This window comes from Aythya marila, assembly GCF_965140915.1.
Source record: "Aythya marila genome assembly, chromosome: 1".
Classification (NCBI taxonomy): Eukaryota; Metazoa; Chordata; class Aves; order Anseriformes; family Anatidae; genus Aythya; species Aythya marila.
The window spans coordinates 40656676-40683174 of NC_139042.1; the positions used below are offsets into that span (position 1 = coordinate 40656676).

The window sequence follows — 26499 nt, forward strand, 5'->3', positions numbered from 1 at the left end:
ATTATCTTCTGGGTTGTCACTGAGTCCATATTACTTAGTATATGTATATCTACTTGGTACAGTAGATATCCAAAAATTTAATATTCTCAGAATTTAAAGTATATAACTAGTTGCTGAGCTCTAAGATATAGTTGAGTTGTTGTCTTCAATAGTGAGATTTTAAGTATTACTTTGGGATAAATAACATTTTTTCTTATCTTATGGTGAATGTAGAATCATAGAATCATAGAATATCCTGAGTTGGAAGGGACCCTTAAGGATCATCAAGTCCAACTCTTGACACCGCACAGGTCTATCCAAAAGTTCAGACCATGTGACTAAGTGCACAGTCCAATCTCTTCTTAAATTCAGACAGGCTCGGTGCAGTGACCACTTCCCTGGGGAGCCTGTTCCAGTGTGCAACCACCCTCTCTGTGAAGAACCCCCTCCTGACGTCCAGCCTAAATTTCCCCTGCCTCAGCTTAACCCCATTCCCGCAGGTCCTGTCACTAGTGTTAATGGAGAAAAGGTCTCCTGCAAGTCCCTATTTTACGAAAAGAAATATAAGAAATGACTCCTTTCAAATAGTATTTTAATTTATGAGCCATTAGAGTGGTTGCAAAGTTATTTACCTAAAATCAAATTGCTTCTGTTGGAAATAACATTACATTTCCAGGGAATGTCTTCCTGCAAGTAACAAAAAATCTATTTCCCCAATACTCTTTTCACATTTCTTAGATACTGATATTCTACTGCATTATCCTTCTCACAGTATTTTATGTTCTGATGTTTTGATAAATATCACCCTTATAACACCGGACGCTATATGTGGTAGAAAATATAACTTTGAATCAAACTTCTTGCAAGGTTGGAAAACTGCTCTGTGAGCAGTCCATGTTCTTGATTTCTGATTTGTGCATGCCATAAAAAAGTTTCAAAGGTGAGTTGTAAATAGTGCATTTGATATTTTATTAACTCAACTGGAGATGCACTTTGGATTGGAAGAAATCTGGAGACAATGAGACACATTCACAAACATGAACACCTGTAAGAAATGTGGATGCTAGCACTGGGAGCATGAATTATGCATGACTAAAAATGCAGCATTTTAAAGTTTTAAAGTTGAAGTCATTTCTCAATATTTGGAAGCTCTCTAATAAAAGTGTTTACATTTTTATAAAACTCACATTTGCATTTAAATATATAGATTTTTAGAAAATTGAAGATATATCGAAGAAGTTTTACTTTGGAAAAGAAAAATAAGCTGTTCTTTGTTATGTCATGTACATCCACTTCTTTGCATATAGAGTGGTGAAGAATTGATTACCCGTATGCTGTACTGTTATACTTGCTGCTTTCATCAGAAACAATTCTGTGGGAAAATGCTCTTAATAGTAGAAAGCCTCTGCAACACAAAATAAATGAGGGGTGGGGAAGGGATAAGAGTAAGAAAGTAGGAACAGTTATTTATTGTACATACAGCCAAAGTGCAGGTGGATTTTGAACACACACACACAAAAATAAATAAATAAAAATAATTAAAAATTAAACAACAACAATAAAAACATCTTACAAGATGTGAATTTGATATAGGTAAATAGTTCAGGTGTCATGAAATCCCATATATGCAGAGTCAAATGTCTAAATTTCTTACTATATTACAGAATTACTCATGTAATGTTATTACTGCCATTTGATAATAGTTACAAGAGCTTTTTTTTTAAGCCTTTACAGAAATGTCTTCTCTATTTATTCACAATGAAATACTTCATGCAAAATCTCAGATAACAGAGTATGTTTTATTATGCTCAGTCCATCGTGAGCACCCTAATAGGTGTGAATTCTGTTATGGAAAACCTGTACTTCATGGTAATCAGAGTGCACAGTGCCTCTAGTTCATGGACATCAAGTTCTGAGCCATTAAACTTGAGTAAGTTTAAACTCATTTGTGAGTTATTTTTACTGAAGACATTTGGACTTGTCTATATATACATATTTGTTTGGACCTTCTAAATATATAGAACAATCTAAATAATGAATATAATATAGCAATTTCTAGATGCATTTTAACATGAACACTGCTAGTAATGACCATTTAATGTCAGTTCTCTGTAGAATAGAATGATGCTCAAGAAAATAACTTTTTTGGACTGTGTCATAATGGTTCCCTTATGTCAATTAATACTAGCTTATCAAAGTAACATTATGAGATGGGTAACACCCTTAAAACCTCCTTGAAGTGCTTTAATTATTTGACAGACTTCATATATGTTTATATGTCTATCTTGAATGAAAAACACTGCTGTTGTTTTATTTGTTGTTTACTTTTGCTTTTAAATTATATTAGTCTTTTGATCATAAGAATGTAGAAACAAATATGAATCACATATTTATGATTAAAAATAAGTTCAAAATATTGCTCCCTGCATACATTTTTATTGCTTTGCTTGTCACTTTGATTCCAATGCCCAAATCTGCAAGAAAATTGATCCTCAAATACCCCGTAATGAGAGGTCCTCAAAGTTATGACTGCTAAATTATTTCAAGTATTTTTTTTTCTTTTTCTTTCTGTTTTTACATCTAGCATCCACCATTGTCAAAAATAAAAACTTAAAGGAAAAGTCCAAAACTGCAAGGTAATATAGTTCTATAAGCAATAGAGGATCACAATATTAGTTTTTCTTCTGCAAAATATTTCTTTAGCACTGCTATATTGATAGAAACAAACAAACAAAAAAAAATAGTGTTCTCGAAGTCATGAAAATAGACTTACCTATTTCGCTTGATGATTTTCTAGAAAAAATCTAGAAAATTATATTCTAGACTTTCTAGAAAAATTATATTATTGGAATTCAACTATCTATAATTTTGAGACTAAGTAAATCAGGAAGACTAATTGATAACAGGGATAACATTATTGTATTTTTCCTTGATTTTGTTTAGCTTAACAGCCAATCAAAACCATTCAAAAATAAAATTTCTTCAATGATTTAAATAATATATTAATTAACATTAATGACATGACCACAGCTTATTCCCTCTTTTGTGAAACCCACATATATGTGTATATATATAAAGAGAGAGGAGATGTATATATATAAGTATTGTTTCTGCAAACATTTCAAAGCTTACAGTATCATCTTTTGTAGCTGTCTTTTAAATATAAATCCTCTGACACACCTTCTCTCAATATTGTTTTCTATCTCTTCATTTAAAAACAGACTCATCCAAAGCTAGAAAGTATTTCAGGTCTTTGACCTTCCTTCTATCTCAAAGCCAGTAGTAGTAAGGAGGAAAATAATAAATATCTAATAAATAATTAAAAAAAAAATAAAATAAAGGAAAAGGATTTTTAGACACGAAGAACAGAGAAATGTAAAACTCAGCAGCCAGTCAGGACCTTATTTTAACGTATGTTTGATTAATATAAAGATGTTCATATTTGAGATTGGGCAGTATGAACAGTATGAAAAAAATGGATATAATCCCTGTGTATAAAAACAAGCTAACGCAAAATGAAGACAGCATGATAAAACCAGCTGACTTTCTAGAAATTAAAGCATGCTACAATGAATAAAATTGGAAAGCAAGAGAAAATAATAACATTTTAGAATATACTTTAGAACATTAAACCATAAAGTTTCCAAGAAGCATTTTGAAGCATTTTGAGGAATTTCTACTGCAATTAATTTCTGTTGGAGATCTGATTTTGTTGTATTTTTCACACTGAAATCAAAGGGTTCATCTGAGAGCAAAGTACCAAGCTAGATGAGAAAATCCAGCATTTGAAAAGACATTACATATGCTTTTCCTGCATATGTAATACCATTTAGCAAAAGACAGTGTATCACAACTGATTTTAATGTGTACATAAAAAAGGTATCTTGTTGGTCACATAATCCAAGATTAAGGTTTTATACTGTTTTGATTTAAGTCCATTCCCTTGGGAGTTATAGGTAAAAATATTGTTGTTTTAATAAGAGCAGAGTAAACACAATGGCAAGAAAAAAATTAACAAATGAACAAACAACAAAAATGAACAAACAAACAAACAAACACCAAACAAACAACAACCAAAACCACTTCTCCCTAAATTCTCTTTAGGAGAAAGTCGACTACATAAGGGCCTATAAAAAGAACCTGAAAGTCAAATTTTGATCTTATTCTAGCTAGATTTAAATAATAAATTATTATTTTTATCATTTCAGCATTATTTCAGATAATAGAAGTGGACTAATCTAACAAATTTCACATGAGAATAATGTTACATTTCAGAAAAAGAGTAAAGGAAAATTGAAAATGGGCATATGAAAATTGGGAGAAAAAAGAGTGTAAACAGCATGAAAATGATCAAAGAAGAGAAAAAATATCTATCAAATTGCAACTATTAGAATTCTTTTTTGAAGGTCAGTATATGTGTAGAGCAAGCATATTCGTATTGTGTATGAATATAATGTAATCAAAAGAAAGTTGTGGGAATAGGATTAAAATTAAATTTTTAAGTTAATTAGGTATCTGTGTAGGAGAACGGCATGTTAATGTCTACATTTAATTGCAATTATAATTCTAGAAGCTTCTTGGTTTGGTCTCAGAAGGTTATGTTTATGTGAAGCAAAATTTGTAAAGAGGTAACGTTATTAAACAAGGTGTTACAATGGGGAGAAAATTGACATGTTTGTCTGAAGAACACTAAATTTGCAATTCAAAAGCCAACAGGTTGTGGAAAAACAACATTCAAGAATTTACATCTGATTTCTAATTAGTACAGAGAACTATATAAAAAGATTTTAAATGAATTACTTAGGCTTCAGAACTGATGTTCAGTTTGTGTCAGGAAACAAAGATCTCTATGCAAGTTAATGCTGTTAAAAGGACAGATATATCTTCAAATCAAATGTCCAAAGTAGGAGTCTGTATATATTTTTCCATCTCAACTGGCTTCAAAGTTTTCCACTAGGAAAACTCATTTAATTGTAACAGCAGTTCCTTCCCAAAATTGATAGACAGATAGAGGACAGTGAGATTTGCACATTTTGACTACGAAATGTTTTCTAATGTATGAGCAAGGCTTTAAAGAAGAGGAGTACTTGGTAGTCCTATTCCCAGATTTCGTGCCTCCCAGAATAGCATAATTTCATTTAAACTGATTCAGCTGAGCAGATAGAAAATGCCAATGTTAAACCTACTGTCAAGGCAAAAGCTCAAAGAATCATTGCTGCCAGAAATGATCAACCATAAAGGGAAGCACAGATGACATTAGTATATTTACTCTATGAAGTTTATTAGATTGGATGGTATAATTTTGCCTTATTCCATTTGCATATATTCTCAATTCCCTACTTGTAGTTATTCTCAGTGGAAAGTGAAAAGTGATAAATTAACCACTTTCATCAGGCAGCATTGTGTATGAGTGTCAGAAAGAAATAAAATGTTGTATTTTTTATCTCTTTTGAAATGTGATGAGGAGCTGTCATTTTAAACTAGAAGAGGCTGTATAATCTCTTCTGGTCATGCCTGACATGTTACATGAGGCAATGTAGGAACAGTAGCAGTTTTCCATTCCTTCATGAGTTTCTAACATGCAGAAGATGCATTAAACAATAAGATTAGAGCCCACATGCTTAAAATGAATATAAAAGTAATTAAAAGTTAGGAAACTGCCCTTTTGACCCCCACTTTTTCGATTAAGCTCTGTGACAGCCAAAGACTTGATTTGTGTGTAATCAGATTAAACACTCTGGCTTCCCGTTCAGTAGACTCACTTATGAGAGGTACAATCTGAACTTATAAAAAAAGAAAAAAAAGTCATCTTGGAGTATTTTTCTTTTTTTCTTTTTTTCTTCCTACCATAGAGCAACAGCTTAATCATTATGAACAAATGTTGAATATCTAGACTTTTTTTATCTTCAGTAAGAACTAATTCTTACGTAACGATGTAGATGAGAAGGCCATAACCCACTTGAAGAAAAGACATGAAATGTTATATTATCTACTTTTCTCTTTCAAAAACACAGTTTAAAAGTGATTAGATGTACTTTGATGTTTCTGCTGTTAAAACTGTTTCAGCCATGAAAACTGTCCACGTATTTTCTCCTGCTTCTTCTCTAGAGCTGTCCCTTGATTCTATTGATTATCCAGTTCTCCAAGACACATTTGTGAGAACAGTACAGAACTTACTACTGCACGCTTACGTATTTACACCTAAGACAGTCTGATTTTTTTTTCTTCTTCTCAGAATATAAATAGCATTTGCGATTTTATAGGGCATAAATCCTTAATCTTCCTCACTTTCAAACTTCTTCATGTCTGTGACCAACAGAGTATTCAATGTGTAAATCCTTGTTCTCATGACGTTATCATTCTTGTTGTCTGATAGAAAAATAATCATTTCACAGTTAGTAAAATCCTAAGCAGTGCTCACAAAGTCATGGTTGCTTGATGACTACAACACAGGCACCAGCTCTTCCAATATTTAGGGAAGCCATCTGCAGAAAATAAATAAATGAACAAATAAATAGAATTAACTGAATAGGGATGTCATGCAAGAGTTAACATTAGTCTAAAATGTTCCAGACTAATGGGATTAAATACAACCCACAATATCCTAGTGCTGTACTTTTAAAATTACTTAATCATATGTTACATTTTTCATTTGAAAATGTAAGAACAGGAAAACAAATAAATAAATAAAGGAAGTGATTTTAGAGCATTCATTAACTTTCTGAACTTGTTGATATGCCAGGGGTTTCCAAGTTCTGTAGACTGTGGTTGACATCTCCATTTTAGTCCCTGAGTCAAGGCCAAAGCTAACAATAACAAAACTGTATGGTTCCAGTATTTCTAAACAGAGTCAAGTTTCCTTTAAGATAAGTTTGTCAGCTTCAGACACTATTTCAAGACATCAGAAGTAGCTCATAGCTGTAGGAGGCTGGACCTCTTTACTTGTTGAAGCTAACACAGTAGACGCAGCATCTATGCTATTTAATAATAATAGTACCCTGTAAGTATTACTACTCTAAAGCAGAGGTGTTACATGTTGCTTAAGTATCTGTTCAAGTGTCCAGCTTATGTCTTTATGTGGAATGGTGGTATTTGGAAAATTAATTTTTCAAACGTTATCCTAAACAATACCATAAAAATGCTCTTTTGCCATTCAAATAACAATAGATAAAAAGGTGATGGGCTTTTGCATTTATTTTTATACCTTTCATATCTAAATTTAAGCTTAGAACAGAAGAATCCCTTTGCAGTCATAAAAAGAAGCAGGCATTTTGGAGATATCTGGCCTGTTTAAAATACTTATTTTAGGATGATATATTTTCAAAGTATGTAATTTTTTTCACTACCTTTAAAAGGAACTTTGGGTCACTATTTCATATGTAAGCATCCACACTGGTGAAATGAATTACATTTCCAGAAAGTCTTAAAACAGAATTAATAAAAGAAAACACTGAAATCATCCTTTGTTTCTTCTGAAAGATTTGCTATGACTCTAAATCTTTTCAAGTACTATGAGATAACTATTGGTATAAGGTGATGGTTGGACCAGATGATCTGAAGAGGTCTCTTCCAACCTTAATGATTCTACGATTCTACGATTGTATGATTCTATGATAATTAAGTACATACATTTCCTCTATAATCAAATCACCAATCCCCACCTTCTTGCACTATAACAATACTTCTATTCTTTTACAGTTCACCATTAGGTGCTTCCATATAGCTTATTTCAAAATATCCATCGAAAATAAGGAAATGGAATTAAAGAATGAAATGAAAACTTGGCTCCATACTTAAAATAAACAAACTGTTTCATATGAAAAATCTTCAGAATATGCTGGTTACCAATTAAAACTCTGTGTTGACAATTTTTAGAACATTTCTTCTATATGAAGAACTGCACAGAAATAATTTGAACAGAAATTGATGAGAACAAGATTTTTGTCTGGAAGATAAAAGATGATATTTCTAACGACTGTTTATTCTGTCTTCTACTAGTTCCTTAATTCTATGTGGTTTTTTGTTGTTGTTGTTTTTGTTTGTTTGTTTTTGTTTTCTATCTGCATTGGGAAACTCAAATTAAATCAAATGATCAAATGCTAGGACTAATTTTACAGCCATGGCAATCTCAGATACCATTTCTTTGTTGTTGTTTTCATAAAAGCAATGTTTCTCTCAACATATGAAAATGTGTTACAGAATTGAAAATACAGACTTTACAATTACCTGCATCCATTCGTTAGTTTGAGGGTCGTAGGCTTCCATAGTGTTCAGGTATGTTTGACCATCATATCCACCTACTGCATATAATTTGTCACCAAGTAGACAGACTCCAACAGCATCTCGAGGCATACTCAGTGGAGCCACCATTGTCCATGTATCAGTTTTTGGATCATATCTAATGAAACAGAAAAGAAATTGAATGGTTAGTGTCCACTCATGCTGATCTTTGCATGAAATAAAGCCCTTTTCTGAATAAATAAATTATAAATACATAATCCATGACATCCAATGTAAAATAGCAGAAAGAAAATCAGAAAGAAAAGATGAAGATATATTTTGTTCCCAATTCAAGTAATTTAACATTGATTATAAACTTTGATTTAGTTAACCAGCCTGGAAAAACAAGCAAACAAACAAACACAATTAAGCTTTTTATGGCTTAAGGTGTCATAAAATAGATGACAAGCATATAAGAAAATTATCTGAATGTATGCATATATTTATGTATATATTTCAAATAAATAAGAATATTTTTGTAGTACATTAAAATATTCCTGATAAAATTATATTCTACTATATTTTATTTTCTAAAATGTTACTATGCCATCTGTTCATAGCCAGAAAACCTCCCCAGAAATTCAGGGGATATTTTAAAGTGCATTATAGTTAGATTTTCCTCCCAGTTCAAGTGAACAAAGTAGTACAGTTTTCGAGACATTAATCATCATAGAATTTTTAAAACTGAGGGCAGAATTCCTCTTACATAATGATAGCTATTCAAAAATTAAATAGTTAGCCTAGGCTGTTAGATAATAGCCTTAATTTAGATGTTTATTAGCAATGTAAAATTAGTTAGTTCCAGAGGCCATATCATTGTAAATATTTTAAACATCTACTGTAAAACAGAAATGAATCACTAAGGATGCCTGGAGTATTAAGTTAAATTAGATACCTCATTGTAAGATGCCTGATATTACCAAAATACCAAATTATATCACAGCATGATGTGATATAAGCAGCTATACTATGTAGTAGAATCACTTTACACACAGTGGCAAAAATAAACAGTTTAAGGATAAAATGTCTTTAACACACTTGAGTCATTTTCTTAGGCGTAAAGTAGTTGACACTTTGGATATGACAATCTAAAATAATTATAAAGGAATTCTGTAATGGCTAAGGATATTATTTACAAGTGTTCAGACTACTGACTAATGAAATTATGTACCAAATTTTTTTCTTGTAGTACTTTAAGAGGCAGTATTAGGTATAAGTTCATGTTTTGGGGGTGCCCAGTTCTTTCAGTATATTTTCTTGTAGACTATACTTTCTTAATCAGAAGTTATTAATCTCTAACTTTTATATATAGATGCTCTACCAAATGAAAAAAAAAAAAAAAAAAAAAAAGGGATTTTACTTTACAAGGTTGAATTTAGCAGCATCTGTAACTATTTCAGGCATTCATATTTTCATAAGCAACCTGTATGAATACTGTTAGAGGTCTTGTTAGAGATTTGGAAATTTATGAACATTTTTTGACATAAATATTGCAGCAGTGATGTTTAGTGCTTTTTTTGTGACCTCATTTGCTTCATAAGCATAACCTTCCAATAGGACAAGAATTAATTGCCTTTACTTTAATCTCATTAAACTGTTCTTTATAGTTAAAAACACTTTAGGGAAAAGACTCAGCTCAGCTATTGGCTGTTAATCTTTCTGGCTTTATTGGATCTTCTCAGAAAATAAGATGGTAAAATGTTGTGGTCAACTTCTTATGTCTAAAATATCATTAAATTAATGGTGTTTTTCACTTTGCTTCTTTTTATTCCTTTTCTTTATGTTATTTATTCATATTCTTTCATTTTGCTATCTTTCTCTAAGAAGTTTTGACTTAAATATGAGATAAATGTCTTTTAAAACCTGAGAGGAAAATACTTTAAAACAATGTTTGAATACTTGTATATGTAACAAGATGCATACATAACAGATGTGCGTATGTAACAAGAGAAAATACTGTTAATTTTGAATGGATTTTTTTTTTCAGACTGTGTGACTTTTTCAGCAAAATCATTGTATGCCTCTAGCTGAAAGAGTTTCTCAACCTTCTTTTCCGGTGTGTATTGTATATGCACCTCCCTAAAGGCAATAAATTTTAATGTACTATTTGATACACTGCTTTTAAATTACGAGGGCCAAGGTGAGGAACTGTAAAAGCAAGACATCTAAATATAATTGACATTTTTGTCCAATTTGTTTTCCTTTTAAATAAATAAGTAACCAAGAGCTAAATATAAAACTTAAAACTTAATTCTATTAACAAGATAGAATTTCAAAAGAATGTGATTTTTTTAATTTACAGGAAAATGACTGAATTTTCTTATATACTCTCTTCTGTTAAAAACAACTGTACATTTCATCTGTATAATAACTAGGTATGTCCTATGGTGCAAAGGTTTACAATAAAGTTCCTGAATATGGAAAAAATATATAATTTGAAATCAAAGTGGGAAGGGGAAAAGCTATAGATCACTTTAACTTTTCAATAGCTGTCACATTTAGAGCAAGTAACATTATTTTCTCAGTGTTGCTTCACTGCCAAAATATCTCCAAAACTGTATAAATCTTAAATAGAGATTATTGATTATACCTTTAAAAAATAACACAACATTTACTTTCCCAACATGTGAAACACAGTAAAATATACCTATTGTTTTACTTTTAAGTACTCAAAGCCACAGGAAATCCTCAGAACTGAACAAAACTTAACAGAACTGAACAAAACTTAAGTGTTCAAATTGGGAATCTAAATTACTGTTGAGCAAGATTTAACAGTAGTATTCAGAAAACACATATCTTCTCTCACTAAGTAATCCCAAAGTAATCTCAAAAATATATTAAAAATACATTTATTATGTCTGCTTAACAGTCTTTCAGAAAAGAAAAAAGAAAAAAATTTGAATAATGCACTTCCTGGCAAACTGTCTCACGAAAAGTCTTGTTCCTGAAGAAGAGACATAGTTAAAAAGATTGATGCCCTAAATATTTACAGCAAGTAGAACTTTCACGGATATATGAAATAATATAGTAGATCTCATTAACAATTGGTCTTTGGTTTGTTAAGGAGTTTTTATTTTTGGAAGATGATGATTTTTGAATGTAAAAATAGACATATCAAATTACATCCATGCCACCTTATATGTCTGTCAGTCATTGGGAGGGTCATAAGACTTTGTTCATGTTATAGTGCAGTACTTCACGTAATTCACTCTAATAGGTACTCTATGCAAACTATTAGCCTTACAAGTTCTGATCTGTGAGTCCTAACTTTTACTCTGGAAGCTAACAGCCCATGAAATAGATTACCCATATTTTTTTGCTATCAGTACAATAAAACCTCAGCAAAGGACACTGTATAATGTCATTCAGGTATCAGAATATAAAATAGCTAAGCACTTGTATTTAATTGGTTGCTATCATGATCTCTGAGGAAGACAAATGTAATGGGATGGGTTTTATCTTCAACATCAGAAGGATTTTCTTCTCAGAGACACAAAAAATCAATTAAATAAATAAATAGATAAATAGATAGATGATAGGTAGATAGATTGATAGATAACTTTCCTTGTAAGTACCAACAATCGGAAAGAGCTGGAAAGATTTCATATTTATAAGTATTGTCACTAGCAGTCATTAGGAGTTAGACTTGATGATCCTTGTGGGTCCCTTGTGGGTCCCTTCCAACTCAGGATCTTCTATGGTTCTATGATTCTAAAATTAATATAAATTTACTCTATTAAAATTCTGGGTATTTTTCCTTACACAAGTGTCTGTCAGTGCCAATGCCTATCTTGACTTCTGTGTTTAGATCAACCAAGTGCTCAAATATATATGCTTTAAAATTTGCAACCTGCATGTATTTGAAAGTATTTTTCATTACTCTACTTTAAAGCATGCAAAAGTTGAAATAGAAAAAAGTGATCCCTTCATGAAACATTTGAGGAGTACCTTCAAAATTAATGTTATAGGCATGCCAACAGTGCCCTACTGCCCTAACACATATACTTGAATTTGTGGAATATCCACTTGTGAACTTCATGGTACTGTAAATACAGCATGTAAGGCTTGTATCAACATTTAAGGGACGTAGTACTAGTGTTAAAAGTAATACTGTCATGTACTGTCATCCATCACTTCAGCAGTTCAATTTTTATTGAAATAAAATAAAATAAAATGTTATTGCTACATTAGAGTTACAAAAATCCATGTTGGAAAATTATTTCAGGCCTGAAATTTTATTTCTGTAAAGTTTAGTTTATAATTCTGCAATGTGTAATATTTTGCCTTAGAAACAAAGATTTCTTAAAGGAGACATGAAAAGAGCGAAATTGTGTGTCCAATGTAATATCTAATAGTACTGTTAAAAAAAATAAAATTAAAAAATCATCTACAAAGTGATTATCTTCTACAGACCTCTGTGGAATTTTTCCAGTAAAGAGGAAGTTAGTATTTGCTGGGGGAAAACAAATAAACAAATAAACAAAAACAAAAGCAACAACAAAACAAACCAAAAAAAAAATACCACATCTGCTGAACTTTACCATCATTTAAGTAAGAAAATGATGCTTCCAGGCATTATCTTCATAAAATTCATATAGTGGATACCTTTCTACATAGTCCAGCAGCCGGGAGCAGTGGTTAGAAGCAGGAGCATCGTGACCTCCAACTGCATAAAGAAATCCATCACATGTAGCCACTCCTACACCTCCTCTTCTCTTACACATTGGAGCACACATATTCCATTTATTTGTGTGAGGGTCATAGTATTCCATTGAACTCAAACATGAACTTCCATCCCGACCTCCAACTGAATATAACCTAAGAAAATCCACACAACGAAGTGTCAATAAAACAACATCTCAGAACTGTAGTAATAAAGACAAGGAGTATATTTTTGTTTGGTCGTTTGGTTTGCTTTGGTTTGGTTTGGTTTGGTTTGGTTTGGTTTGGTTTGGTTTCATTTTATTTCATTTCGTTTGGCTTCATTTTGTTTTGTTCTAATCTGACTTTAGCAAATGGGAGAAAAACAAAATATAGTTTCTCAAAAATATATGAATTTCATATGATAAGCATACAGAGGATTTTAATATTTTTTACCAAATCCACATTCTACTTCATGAAAGTAGAATTTCCTACTTTGCCCAGTTCAATGGCAATGAATATATTATCTCTCTGGAAATGGGTATCTTCATTCTTTGGTTGCAGTAGATAATGCCAAAAGTGACAGTGACACACAGATTTGTCTCAATAGATTTATAAATCATGTAAACATGGTTGCTACTTAACTGCTTATCGTCTGTGAGGTGGAAGTGCAAGTGCTAACTTTTAATTGGTAATCTAGACAAACAAGAAAGTTGTAATCCATTTATGATTGTTTCTCTGTGTTTTTATCATGCATCAAAGTTGTGGGAGTCTGACAACTGCTGTCTGCATTTTAATATTTTATCTTGCATAATTCTTTAATACTAAATGGAATCAAAACCTTTTAGTTCTACATTCCTAGAAAAAAAAAAAAAAAAAAAAAAAAAAGTCACACTGAAGCTTTCTATGCTAAATTACAAGCCAGAAGAAAATAATGTATTCGGTCTTTGATCTAGTATTCATCCTGTTCCACAGAACTACTCTCAATGGGAGTCTCATGTCTGGAATGAATTTTACACTTGTAATATAGGAAAGATCAAATAGGCAGTGCAGAAAAGAAAAGAATATCTCATTATGTTTTAAATATGGATTTTTAAAAAGTACTAACTTGTCTTCATGTTTTCAAAGATCTTGGATAAAATGACAAGTCTTGCCTACACTACCGTTAGCATGGCTACTCAGCAAGTAAGGTAACGAGACTTCATCTCAGTCTACAGCTTCCTCGTGAGGGGGAGTGGAGGGGCAGGTGCCAATCTATTCTTTTTAGTGACCAGTGATAGGACCTGAAGGAATGGTGTCAAGCTGCGACAGGGGAGGTTCAGGCTGGATATCAGAAGAGGTTCTTCACTAAGAGGGTTGTCGCGCACTGGAGCAGGCTCCCCAGGGATGTAGTTATGGCACCAAGCTTGTCAGAGTTTAATACAATCAAAAGTGTTTGGACAGTCATATGGTCTGAATTTTTGGGTAGACCTGTGTGGTGCCAGAAGTTGGACTCGACAATCTTTATGCGTCCCTTCCAACTCAGGATATTCTATGATTCTATGACACCCACAGGCAGTGTATGTTGCTTTTCTTCATCAGAATATATTATGAGGATTGAGTTCTGTAGGGAAGTCCTGGAAAACTTCTGAAAATATTTTAAATTTGAAATAGTAAAAATGTGGTGAAAAAACAAGCAAGCAAACAAACAAACAAAACACAATTCTTTTGTGTTTAGCAACTACCTACAGGCAAGAAACTTTTTTCCTTCCTCCTTTCGTAATGGTTCGCAGGAGAAAGCAGTTCTGATTGCTCTTTCTGAATAATTCCATGCTGCATTCATTTCTTATATGAATCTTTTTGCAGTCTGTTGCCTTTTCTACACTGCCTGAAGATTAACTAATAGACACTCAGGCTATTTTAAAGTTCGGCCATTGAGCAATTTAGGACGCAAAAGCAGCCTGTGTGAAGCAATTATTCATTTGGAAGCTTTTACTGTCCTAAACGGTCCATGAATTCAGAGCTACTTAAATGTGGATTCACCATTCTGTTTCCCTGGCATGGATGCTGATGAAAAAAAAAAGGACAATACTATCACTAAATATGTCACTGAAGTCATGTAATATTTTGGTACTGCCTGACAGACATACTTGTGCCAAAAGTTGCCAGGAGAAGCCATGGCTCCACTATAAGAGAGAAGAAGTTAAAGTGTCTGTGGATACAGACTAAAATTATTTGTGACAATCATTTTAGGTTTTGATTGTATTTATACCCAAGCAAGAAATAGCTCATAAGATTTATATAAATAATAATAAAGTTTTATTTCACAAAGTTCTAGTTCAGACAAATAAAAGCTGAAAATTGAATAATTGTTTTAAAATTCTGGTTGTGCCTGAGCCTGAACACCTCAATCAGGAATTTTTTCCATTCTTCTGCTAAAATCCTTACGCCATCATCACTCCCTTTAACCCAAAATGACTGCAGAACAGTTTTGCAAACAATTCTGGATATTATTCAGGATACTGCACTAAGCTTTTAGGATACTTCTATTCAAAGACATTTAGAAGTCTTTTTTTTTTTTTTTTTTTTTTTTTTTAGTGCTCAGGGTCCTGTTTTGTTAGATGACTTAGAGTGAATCTTTTTAAAATTTTTTAATTTTTATTTTTTATTTTTATCCTTATCCTTCTTGTTAAAAGTTTAGAGTAAAAAATTCTGCAGGGAAATTTTAATGCATTTTCTTAAAAAAGTCTGAAAGCTTTACTTTTCTTAATGAGATTAGATATCATCCCTACAATTGCAATGGCTACAGCCTCTTAGCTGTATTGTATTGTATTGTGTTTCTTCATTTACCTGGTACCACATCTGATTTTGGTGATTTGTTGAAAATCCTTGTAAGTAGACTTTCATTTTCATATGCAAATATGTTCAGAATTCAGAGAAGAAAGACAATCCATTGAGTATGAATTTAACAAATAAAGAAATGTCTTGAAGTTGTGACAGAGGTGTTTCAGGCTGGACATCTGGAAAATGTTGTTCACTGCGAGGGTGGTTGGACAATGGAACAGGTTCCCCAGGGAAGTGGTCACAGCACGAAGCCTGCTGGAGTTCAAGAAGCATTTGGACAACACCCTCAGACACGTGGTCTGAATTTTTGAGTGGTCCTTTGGCAACACAGGAGTTGGACGTGATGATTCTTATGGGTCCCTTCCAACTCGTGATATTCTATGAAAATTCTTTTTTTCTTTTTTCTTTTTTCTTTTTTTTTTTATAACAATTTCACACTGGAAATTCAAAATGTTATCTTAGTATCTTACTTTACCTAAATTCTGTGTATTACTTGTGTATTGCTTCTTTTACTTGTACTCTATTACTGCATATTACTTCTGTCTGTTCCTTTACTATACTCTTTAACTATACTCTAGTACTGGGATACTACCACAAAAGGTCTAACTTTGCAACCAACACAGAGCTCATTTTTTTGTTTCATTATTGGCATCTGTAGACTTCTTGTAGATACCGTAACTTCTAATAGTTTTTGCGTACCTACAATAGTTTAAGACTTTTATTTTCAGCACTGCATGATTAAAAAGGAAGCTTAAGATATAAGCATAGTCACAATCACATAGTAAACTTATCTTCATTCATTTTTGAGGTGGCAATATTCTTTTTACTGAACTATAAGTCCATCCACAGAGATGCATTTCATTAAAATTGTTTGAATTTATTTTATAGTTATCACTGTTTATAGGGGAAAATCAACAAGTGAAAATGAGCATTCAATACTTAGTATTTTTATGTCCACTGATCACAATTAAAGTTTTGCCTTACAAACAGGTCTCTGTTCTCCAATGCTCTAAATTTCAGCTTATTTAGACTGGGGGTAGATATGAATTTAGAACAAATTCAGTCTTCTCTGAGCTTGAAATAATAATAATTTATATATTAGTAATTTGTTTTTCCAGGATTTGGTCACTTCTTTTGTACTATGATGGACACAGATTCTTAATCATAAACACACACATATATATGTATGCATAAAAATGGCTAGAAAATGCAAGTAAGGTTTTGAAACGGGATAGGATAAATCACGACTAGTTGGATCAAAACCATTTATCCTAGTGCGATCATTACAAAACTTTGGTAACTAATCAGTAAAACCATTTTTAAATTCCGTTTGACAAGCCAGCCTCAAAAGAACCAAGTGTCTTTGATGTAAGATAGTATGGCTTGTGAAAACAGTTGAATCATGCTTTTGCTGCATTTCTTTTTGCCTTTCAAGGTTTTGCCTTTCAAAATTCTTTTACTGAGAATATCAAAGACCAGTCTTTTGCTTAAGCCCCCTTTCGACCTCTTCTGCCCTTTCAGTATGCCCGAAAGAGCAACCAAAAATTACTTGTCACAAAGGGTATCTGCCTAGTGGATGCAAGGGGAAGGTAGTAATTTTTATCAGTGCTGGACTACTGTTTTTCTCGATCAATCCACACCTGACCTAGGAAGAAAACTGTGTAGAAGAAAGCTCTCTTGGCTTTGGTTAGACCTTTTGGTTAGGTCTTCTCTCACAGCCTTGGTTATGCCACTGAACAATAGTACATTGTCAAAAGTTGAAAATAACAATTTTCTGAATGGAAAGCAGTAATGAAGACTTATTTCTGTCTGTAAATTTGGAATGGTATTTTATGTATTTGGTAACAGTATTTTATGTGTTTGGGTTTGCAGTAGTGGGATAAGTTAAGAATACATATAGTTTGATAAAAAAATAAGTAAAATAAAACGAAGATAAGTCATATAATAAGGGCCAGCAATTACAGAAATATGAACTACTGGTATTAGAAAAGACTATGAGAAAAATACCTTTGCATGGATATTATCATACAGCAAAGATTTGCTTCCTACACTACAAAGTATACTTTGCTAAAAGGAATAACCTGTTTCAAATAAATTTTATTTTAATCAAAGTTATAATATGGGCTATATTTTCTTTGCAAGACCAGTGACTGAATGCAAAATCCACCATTCTTGGCTGCATTAGACTATAAAAGAGTCAAGGAAAAGTAGTCTGTAAATTAATAATTTAGTATAGTATGAGGTTAAGGCCCCTTATTTGCTGTCTTATTTATTAAAAATAAATAAATACAGCAAAACTGTCATTAAATAAGAAAATGTTTTTGCTTTCACAGAATGTGCTAGATGGAGTTAATGATTACAATATTCATCTGCTCTTTCAGTTCAATCTTTTTAGGCCAAAATACCGTTCAATTTTTCTGTATCTTCATTGATTTATTGCACAATTTCCTGACTAAAATATTACAAAATATCTGCATTTCTTTTTTTAGCTTCTGCAGCTAAGGAAGAATATTTTCAACAAGTGTTCCTTTTTCCCTATAGAGGGAGGCAGTATAATAGTAATATTAATTAATAATTATAATCAATAATATAGAGAAAAGAGTTTGATCAAATGCAGGTGTTAATAAATGGCAAACATGAAATATCAGCAGTTTCAAAGCTGTCATAAAGGAAACTGAAATAATATCTACAGGGATTAAATTAAAATAGATATTCACTTATAGGTCAAAATACATTCAGAGTAAAAAATAGTAGGAAGAGACATAAGATTTAAAACGTTTCTACAAAAATATTCTAAGGCTGAAAAGTTGTATTAGTCTGAAATGTATTTGTCTTCTTCCTCATTGCAAAGGGGTTTTGTAAAACTACTTGTATTTGTAAAATACTTAATATCTTTAAAATTAATATCATCCTAAGTCATATTTTGTTTTAATTCTTAGAGGGTGGACAATGTAAGATTGGTTATGGGAACAGATGTGAGAAGCATGATTTTTTGATAAGGAAAAGCACTGCTGTATTACAGTATCAGGTAAAATATTCAAATAATTTATAAATATTTATTTAAAAACCCCAAGCAGAGCTACAGGCTGGGAGAGGAATGGTTGGAGAGCTGCCAGGCAGAGAAGGACCTGGGAGTGATGGTGGATAGTCGGCTGAATATGAGCCAGCAGTGTGCTCAGGTGGCCAAGAAGGCCAACGGCATCCTGGCTTGTATCAGGAACAGTGTGACCAGCAGGGCTAGGGAGGTGATCGTCCCCCTGTACTCAGCTCTGGTGAGGCCGCACCTCGAGTACTGTGTTCAGTTTTGGGCCCCTTGCTACAAGAAGGACATCGAGGTGCTTGAGCGGGTGCAGAGAAGGGTGACAAAGCTGGTGAGGGGCCTGGAGAACAAGTGCTACGAGGAGCGGCTGAGGGAGCTGGGCTTGTTCAGCCTGGAGAAGAGGAGGCTCAGGGGTGACCTTATCGCTCTCTACAGGTACCTTAAAGGAGGCTGTAGTGAGGTGGGGGTTGGCCTGTTCTCCCACGTGCCTGGTGACAGGACGAGGGGGAATGGGCTTAAGTTGAGCCAGGGGAGTTTTAGGTTAGATGTTAGGAAGAACTTCTTCACTGAAAGGGTTGTGAGGCACTGGAACAGGCTGCCCAGGGAAGTGGTGGAGTCACCATCCCTGGAGGTCTGTAAAAGACATTTAGATGTAGAGCTTAGGGAAATGGTTTAGTGGGGACTGTTAGCGTTAGGTCAGAGATTGGACTTGATGACCTTGAGGTCTCTTCCAACCTAGAAAATTCTGTGACTCTGTGATTCTGTAAAAGTAAATGTTTGTAGTCAGTGAGAATATTCTAGTCAGAAAACATGAAGTATGAAACATTTTCTCTTTACATGACTGCAATTATGTATACCAAGTACAGTACTCTTCTTAGTTCAAATGGATTTGTAGATAACTGAATCATCAATAACTTATAAGAGCAAAGAAACTTACAAACAAAAAGTCTAAAAAACACACACACAAACAAACATGAGAAACAAAATGACAAACAAACAAACAACAAAAAAACACTGACAGGAAATAACATTTGCAGACATTTTCTTATCTTGTTAGCTTGGTATGAAATTTTGAAGTGTTACTTCAGCTCTAACAATCACAATTACAGCATATTAATATTTATTTAATAAAATTGCGCCAGTTCCTCAGTCTTTACCGAAGTATGAAAATTATCAGTGCATTGCAATTATACGTATGACCTGAAAAAAGTCTTAGATCATTTAGTCTGTGACTTTCACAGTCCAGACTTCAAGTCCAGAGAAGGGCTACGAAGCTGGTGAGGGGTCTGGAGAACAAGACCTACGAGGAGCAGCTGAGGGAGCTGGGATTGTTCAGCCTGGAGAAAAGGAGGCTCAGGGGTGACCTTATTGCTCTCTACAGGTACCTTAAAGGAGGCTGTAGTGAGGTGGGGGTTGGTCTATTCTCCCACGTGCCTGGTGACAGGACAAGGGGGAATGGGCTAAAGTTGCGCCAGGGGAGTTTTAGGTTGGATATTAGGAAGAACTTCTTTACTGAGAGGGTTGTGAGGCATTGGAACAGGCTGCCCAGGGAAGTGGTGGAGTCAGCATCCCTGGAGGTCTTTAAAAGACATTTAGATGTAGAGCTTATTCTCCCACGTGCCTGGTGACAGGACAAGGGGGAATGGGCTAAAGTTGCGCCAGGGGAGTTTTAGGTTGGATATTAGGAAGAACTTCTTTACTGAGAGGGTTGTGAGGCATTGGAACAGGCTGCCCAGGGAAGTGGTGGAGTCAGCATCCCTGGAGGTCTTTAAAAGACATTTAGATGTAGAGCTTAGTGATATGGTTTAGTGGAGGACTTGTTAGAGTTAGGTCAGAAGTTGGACTCGATGATCTTGAGGTCTCTTCCAACCTAGAAATTCTGTGATTCTGTGATTCTGTGATTCACAATGAACAAATCCTTTTCCATTCACTAAATTCAATCCATAATGAAAGACTCATCTGAACCTGACCTACCAATTCAAAAGAAATTTAATTTTATCCCAATACCAGTTATTAAGAAGTTGATCAACTTTCAAATTAGAAAAAAAAATAGTTAACAATGAAGATGGCACGGGATTTTGTTCTACTAAATATAGTAGATATTTGATAGCAGCTTTAAGGGCTGTGGTCCATAAAGATACTTAGGTGAGTATCAAATTAGATGTTGAGCTTTCTTCAATTTCAGTAAGATATGTTTATGTCCTTTCTGATGTATATAAATGTGGAAATAAGAAAGTGTGTGAATGTAACATCCATATATGACAGTCATATAAATGCAATGCACTGATAATTTTCATGGTTCAGTAAAATTCCAGTAAATTTCTACATTTAGTCAGGGGAGTATCTTTAGACTTTTCTGGCTGCACTGAACAAGGCCTTCTTTGGGTTTCAACAAAAAGGCATTAAGTAATCTTTGAGACATACTTCATCTCCCATTGAAGATAATTAAAAACAACTTTCAGAATAATACACAATGTGGGAAACTAATATATTTTGCTGTTTTTACCATGATAAGACACTGATGGATGAATGCTTCTCAAAAGTCTGCACTTGCAAGTGTGAAAGCTGCACAACTTAAAAACTGGCTGTGAATCTTTATATTTCACACTGCCGCCCTCTGTCTAGATTGGTACATATGTTACATTAAGAAAACTTCAGCTAGGCAGTGCGAGCAGACTGACTTCTCCTATCAGGTATTAGAATTAAGGATGTCTTTGGTACATTCTTGAATACGGTGGCGACATGCCATAGACCAGAAGGTGTTGGAACTGCTATCCCTGCTAGGTTGGAGGCTTTGACACAGGCAGAACTTCAGACAGAAGATGCAGCCCTCCAGGTTCCTGGCTGTAGAGAATGCCTGGGGCCCCTCTCTGAGGTCAGGAGAGATGGACCACCACTCTGCAGGAGGTGTGCCATCTTACAAGAGCTGTGCCATCAAGTAAAAAGTTTATGAGAACAGGTAAATATGTTGTGCTGTATCAAAGAATATGAATGGGGCATAGACAGGCTCTTATCTGCTACAGACTTGCAGAGCCTCTGATCCTGACTGCTGGTGAAAAGTGTCCATTCCCACCATTGAGATAAGTATGGCATCTGGAGAAGGGGAAGGGTGGAAAGTGTTGACCTCTAGCAATGACAAGAAGGTTCACATGAAGGCTTGCAACTACAAAATAGGTTCACTGCCCTCCATGTTGAAGAGAAGCCAGACAGAATCACAGAATCATAGAATATCCTGTGTTGGAGCAGACCTATAAGAACTGAGTCCAACTTTTGGATCCACACAGGATCATGCCAAAATCAAATCATGTTTCTGAGAGTGTTGTCCAAACGCTTGAACATCATTAGATTTGGAGGCATGACCAATTCCCTGGGGAGAATTTCATGTGGCCAGTGATTGCCCAGCCCTCTAGCCTGTCAAAATCTGCCTGCAAGGTCTCTCTGCCCTCCAGGGAGCCAACAGCTTCTCCTAATTTAGTGTCATACACAAACTTACTCAGTATACATTTAAGTTCTGCTTCCGGGTCATTTATGAAAACATTAAGAGAACGGACCATAAAATCAAAGCCTGGGGAACCCCACTAGAGACTAGCCACGAGCCTGATCTAACCCCATTTACCTCTTAAGCCTGACCCATCAGCCAATAATTCACTCACTGTATTAAGCATTTGTCTGGCTGAATGCTGGATATTTTGTTCATAAGGATACTGTGAGAAACGGTGTCAAAACTTTTCCTGAAATCCAGAATGATTATATCAGCTGGCTTCCCTTGGTCAGCTAGATGGGTAACCTTGTCATAAAAGGGAATTAAGTTTGTTAAACAGGACTTCCCCCTTGTGAACCTGTGTTTGCTGTGACCAATGACTGCATTACCTTTCAAGTGTTTTTCAATAACTCCCAGAATAATCTTTTCCATAATTTTAACAGGCACTGAAGTGAAACTGAAAGGCCTGTTATTACAAGGGTATTCTTCCTTGGCCTTCTTGAAAACTGGAACATTTGCCAGCTTCCAGAGGACTGGGACCTCTCCAGATTCCTGAGACCATTGAAAAATAACTGAAAGAGATCTCACGATGATATAAGCCAGCTCTTTCAGTATACCCTGGGATGAATCCCATCAGGCCCCATAGATTTCTATGCACCCAGTTGGAGCAGCAAATCCTGTACAAGTTTAGGCTTTGCTGGGAGTTTATTGTTCCTGCAGTCCAGGTCCTCCAGCTCAATGCTCTGTGTGTCACAGTGTCCACCATCAGTGTTAAAGACAGAGGTGAAGAAGGCATTAAATGTCTCTGCTTTGTCTCTATTTGTGAGGTGACCTTCCTCATCAAGTAACAGATTAATGTTGTCTCTGGTCCTCTTCATGCTGATAACGTATTTTAAAAAGCCCTTTTTATTGTCCCCCCACAGTGCTGGCCTGCTTCTGGCTGGTAGCTCTGATGGAATGCAGCCACTAGTGCTGAGGGAGCTGGCAGATGTGATTGAAAGGCCACTCTCAATAATCTTTGCTCAATTGTAGCAACTGGGAAAAGTGTCTGAAGACTGGAGGAAAGAAAATGGCAATCCTGTCCTCAAGAAGGGTGAGAAGGAAGATCTGGGGAACTACACAATGATCAGCCTCACCTCAATCCCTAGGAAGGTGATGGAACAACTAAACCTAGAAACCATTTCCAGGCACATGAAAAAAATCATCAGGAGTGGTTAGCATGGATTCACCAAGGGGAACTCATGCCTGACCAACCTTATAAGCTTTTATAATGAAATCATGAGCCTGATGGATGAGCAGGGAGCAGTAGGTATTTTCTTCCTGGACCTCAGTAAGGCTTTTGACAGTGTCCTGCCTAAGATCCTCATAAAGACGTTGTTGAAGTATGGGCTAGATGAGCAGACAGCGAGATGGATCAAAAACTGGCTGGACGGCTGGACCCTGAGGCTAGTGGTCAGTAGTGCAAAGTTTAGTTGGAGGCCAGTAATAAGAAGAATATCCCAGACATCAGTAAAGGGTCCAGTCCTATTTAACATCTTCACTAGTGATCTGGATGTTGGGTGATCTGCAAAATACTAATGTGGCCTAAGCAGCTGGGTTCCTGATCATAGTATATCAGGAGAAAACAGCTTCGGTAAATTCCCACCTTGCAATGGCTTTAGCATCTGCCATGTTTTCTAACAATCTGTTAGGTTTTAAAAAGTATCTCAGTTGCAAATGACTCTGTCTTGGAGTCTAGAAAAAAAATACTGTAAACTTTCACAATTTTCATTGTCCTGAGTCACATATGTTTACTTAACTTTTATCCCCTCTACCCCTTGTTAGGGCTAGCCTAGCCTCATGAAAAGAAGCAGGCCTGTGCAGAGATTTCCTACTTTACAGGCTGGAGGTAAAACACCAAGTTAAATATTTATTGAAAAAGTAGGATGAATATAATGAAATGAATTGAACTGCACATTCACTGAGCTGTATGGGATTCCCACATAGGAAATATGAATTTGTGCACCAAAGTACAAAAGATCAGAGCAGGGCACTGAATTACTAATAAGCCTTAATGATTCTGCTAAGAGAAAATGCCACAGATAGTTTACTATATGATGCATGAAAGGCAAAGGAGCAGAACTCTTGGAGGAGGCTGTAATCAGCCACTCAGTGAAGTTTTTTAGGTGGTTATATGGATGTAATACATTGCTAATTCTCTTGTGCCAGACACTGAACTGCTATTAAGGTCTTTGTGGAATTATTAACCCATGACTCTCTGAGGTCATTACACAACAAATATATCCATGTGAGTGACTAAGTACAAGACAATTTTTGAGAACCTTTCATGTGCACATGCTAATTTGGTTTGGATTTTGCTATTTTCTTGAAAATGAAGGTTCAGCAAGCTAACCTTTCTGATATTCACTTTGCAATAATGCACAATAGTCGTAAGGGACATATTAAACAAAAGCAGCTGCTACTTAGAATAGGCTCAATATTGATCTAAATAACAAAAGATTAATTTCAGCTTTCTTTCATTAAAGAACCTGAAAACAAAATATTCCCCTGTACGTAGCCCGATACCTGTATTGGCCAGCTCTCTGTGTTTCCCATTCAAATTAAAAAGGAAAAACACTGCTAAGAAAATAATCCAGCTTGTAATAAATAAAATAATCCATACATTACTAAACTAATCAAATTATTGTAAAACAGGTGGAACTGAATGAACATAACTGAATGAATATAAATTATAACATTGTTTTTAAACTAATCTAGATGTCATCACTCTCAAAAAACAAACAAACAAACAAACAAAAAATAGTGATTTATCTGAAAATCCAAAAAGTGAATTTGCGTGTGTGTGAAGGGACAAAACAGTAACTGTATACATATATGCAGTCTTTAAAAAATATTTAGTATACTCTATTTCTATGAATGGTTAAACAGAATTTCTATTTTGTGGAAGTCATTTAACATTCTATCTGTACAATCAAGATTTTGTATACAAAATCTGACATTTGGTGATTGATTATAAATTATCTCATAAAGGACACAAACACAAATTCATATTTTTACGTCGTACTACCTCTCAAACAAACATTAAAAGGGAATACATTTAAACATCAATGACAAAGCTAAATAGGAAAAAAGAAAGAAAAAGAATTAATAAAGATGACACTTTTCAAACAACTCTAATGTTAAAGACATTAATTTGTTCCTACTTTAAAAAGTCATTCTTTTGAATTATTTCTACAGCTTATTAATTATTAGTCAGTAACTCAATAATATTTGACCATTTGTTTACTTCTTTTGGTACCAAAATTATGAAATAAGAACTACAGGTGGAGCTTTAGCACAAACCTCCCAAATGCTCCAGTATTTTTTTAAATATTCCACCTAGCCTTTTTCAAATACACTATCAAAAAGTCAGCCCTGGCTACTGCTGATCATTTGCCCAGGTCAGACCTGCTAATTGGGTTCCTGAATCCCATCCCCATCCTTCAACTTTTACCTTTGCCTAGTTTAAATGGTTTCCTTGCTGGCTTCCAAACTCCACTTAGAGAACATTGGATAGGAAGTCCAGCCTCCTAACTCAACACAGAGATAGCCAAAAATAGTAATTCCAATTGTACTGAGTACAGGTGTCAAGGTGTTAGCAGCAGGGGTGGGGATGCATCATGGGTGGCCTTGGTGAAAAATGACCCATGCCAGACAGAACTGATTCCAGAGGGCTCCAACAGCCTTAGCAGGGCATGAATACAGGTAAGATGGTGGTGCCTTGGGGAAAATGTATTTAAGAAGGGAAGAAAAAAAATAATGTTACACGGGCAGAGCAAGGAGACAAAAAGGAGCACAAGAAAAACAGCAGAGGCAACACAGAAGTAAAAGAACAAGGAGGTGCTCCACGGCACTGGAGACAATATCCATGCTCTGGAGGACCCCACGGTGAAGCAGATGGACATTTTCTGAAGCAACTGTGACCTGTGGAGAAAGCCTGCACTGGAGCAGCTGAATATTATCAGAAGGACTGAGAGAGCCCATGATGGAACACAGGAAATGTTTGAAAAGGGAAAAGTTGCAGAGAAGAAATGTTATGGACTGACAATATGCATCCCCCCATTCACTATGCTGCCTGGGGGTGGGGTTAGAGGAATCAGGAATGAAGGAATGAAGTTGAACATGGGAAAAGGGGGAGGAGAGATGTTGCTCCAAAATTGTCTTTGTTCCTCACTACCCAAATATATTTTTATTGGCAATAAATAAAATACATTTT

General features: G+C 34.6%; 1 protein-coding gene across 2 annotated transcripts in view; it reads right to left on the reverse strand.

Annotated features, from left to right (window-relative positions):
* Positions 1 to 6404: 6404 nt before the first annotated feature.
* Positions 6405 to 26499, reverse strand: part of KLHL1 (kelch like family member 1) — a gene marked incomplete at both ends in the record, with an annotated part of 232836 nt that continues 212741 nt past the window's right edge. For both annotated transcript variants that reach the window (XM_082753437.1, XM_082753436.1), the window contains 3 exons: positions 6405 to 6464; positions 8206 to 8377; positions 12865 to 13077. In XM_082753437.1, coding sequence (XP_082609563.1) covers positions 6405 to 6464; positions 8206 to 8377; positions 12865 to 13077 — 445 coding nt within the window. The remainder of the gene's footprint in view (positions 6465 to 8205; positions 8378 to 12864; positions 13078 to 26499) is intronic.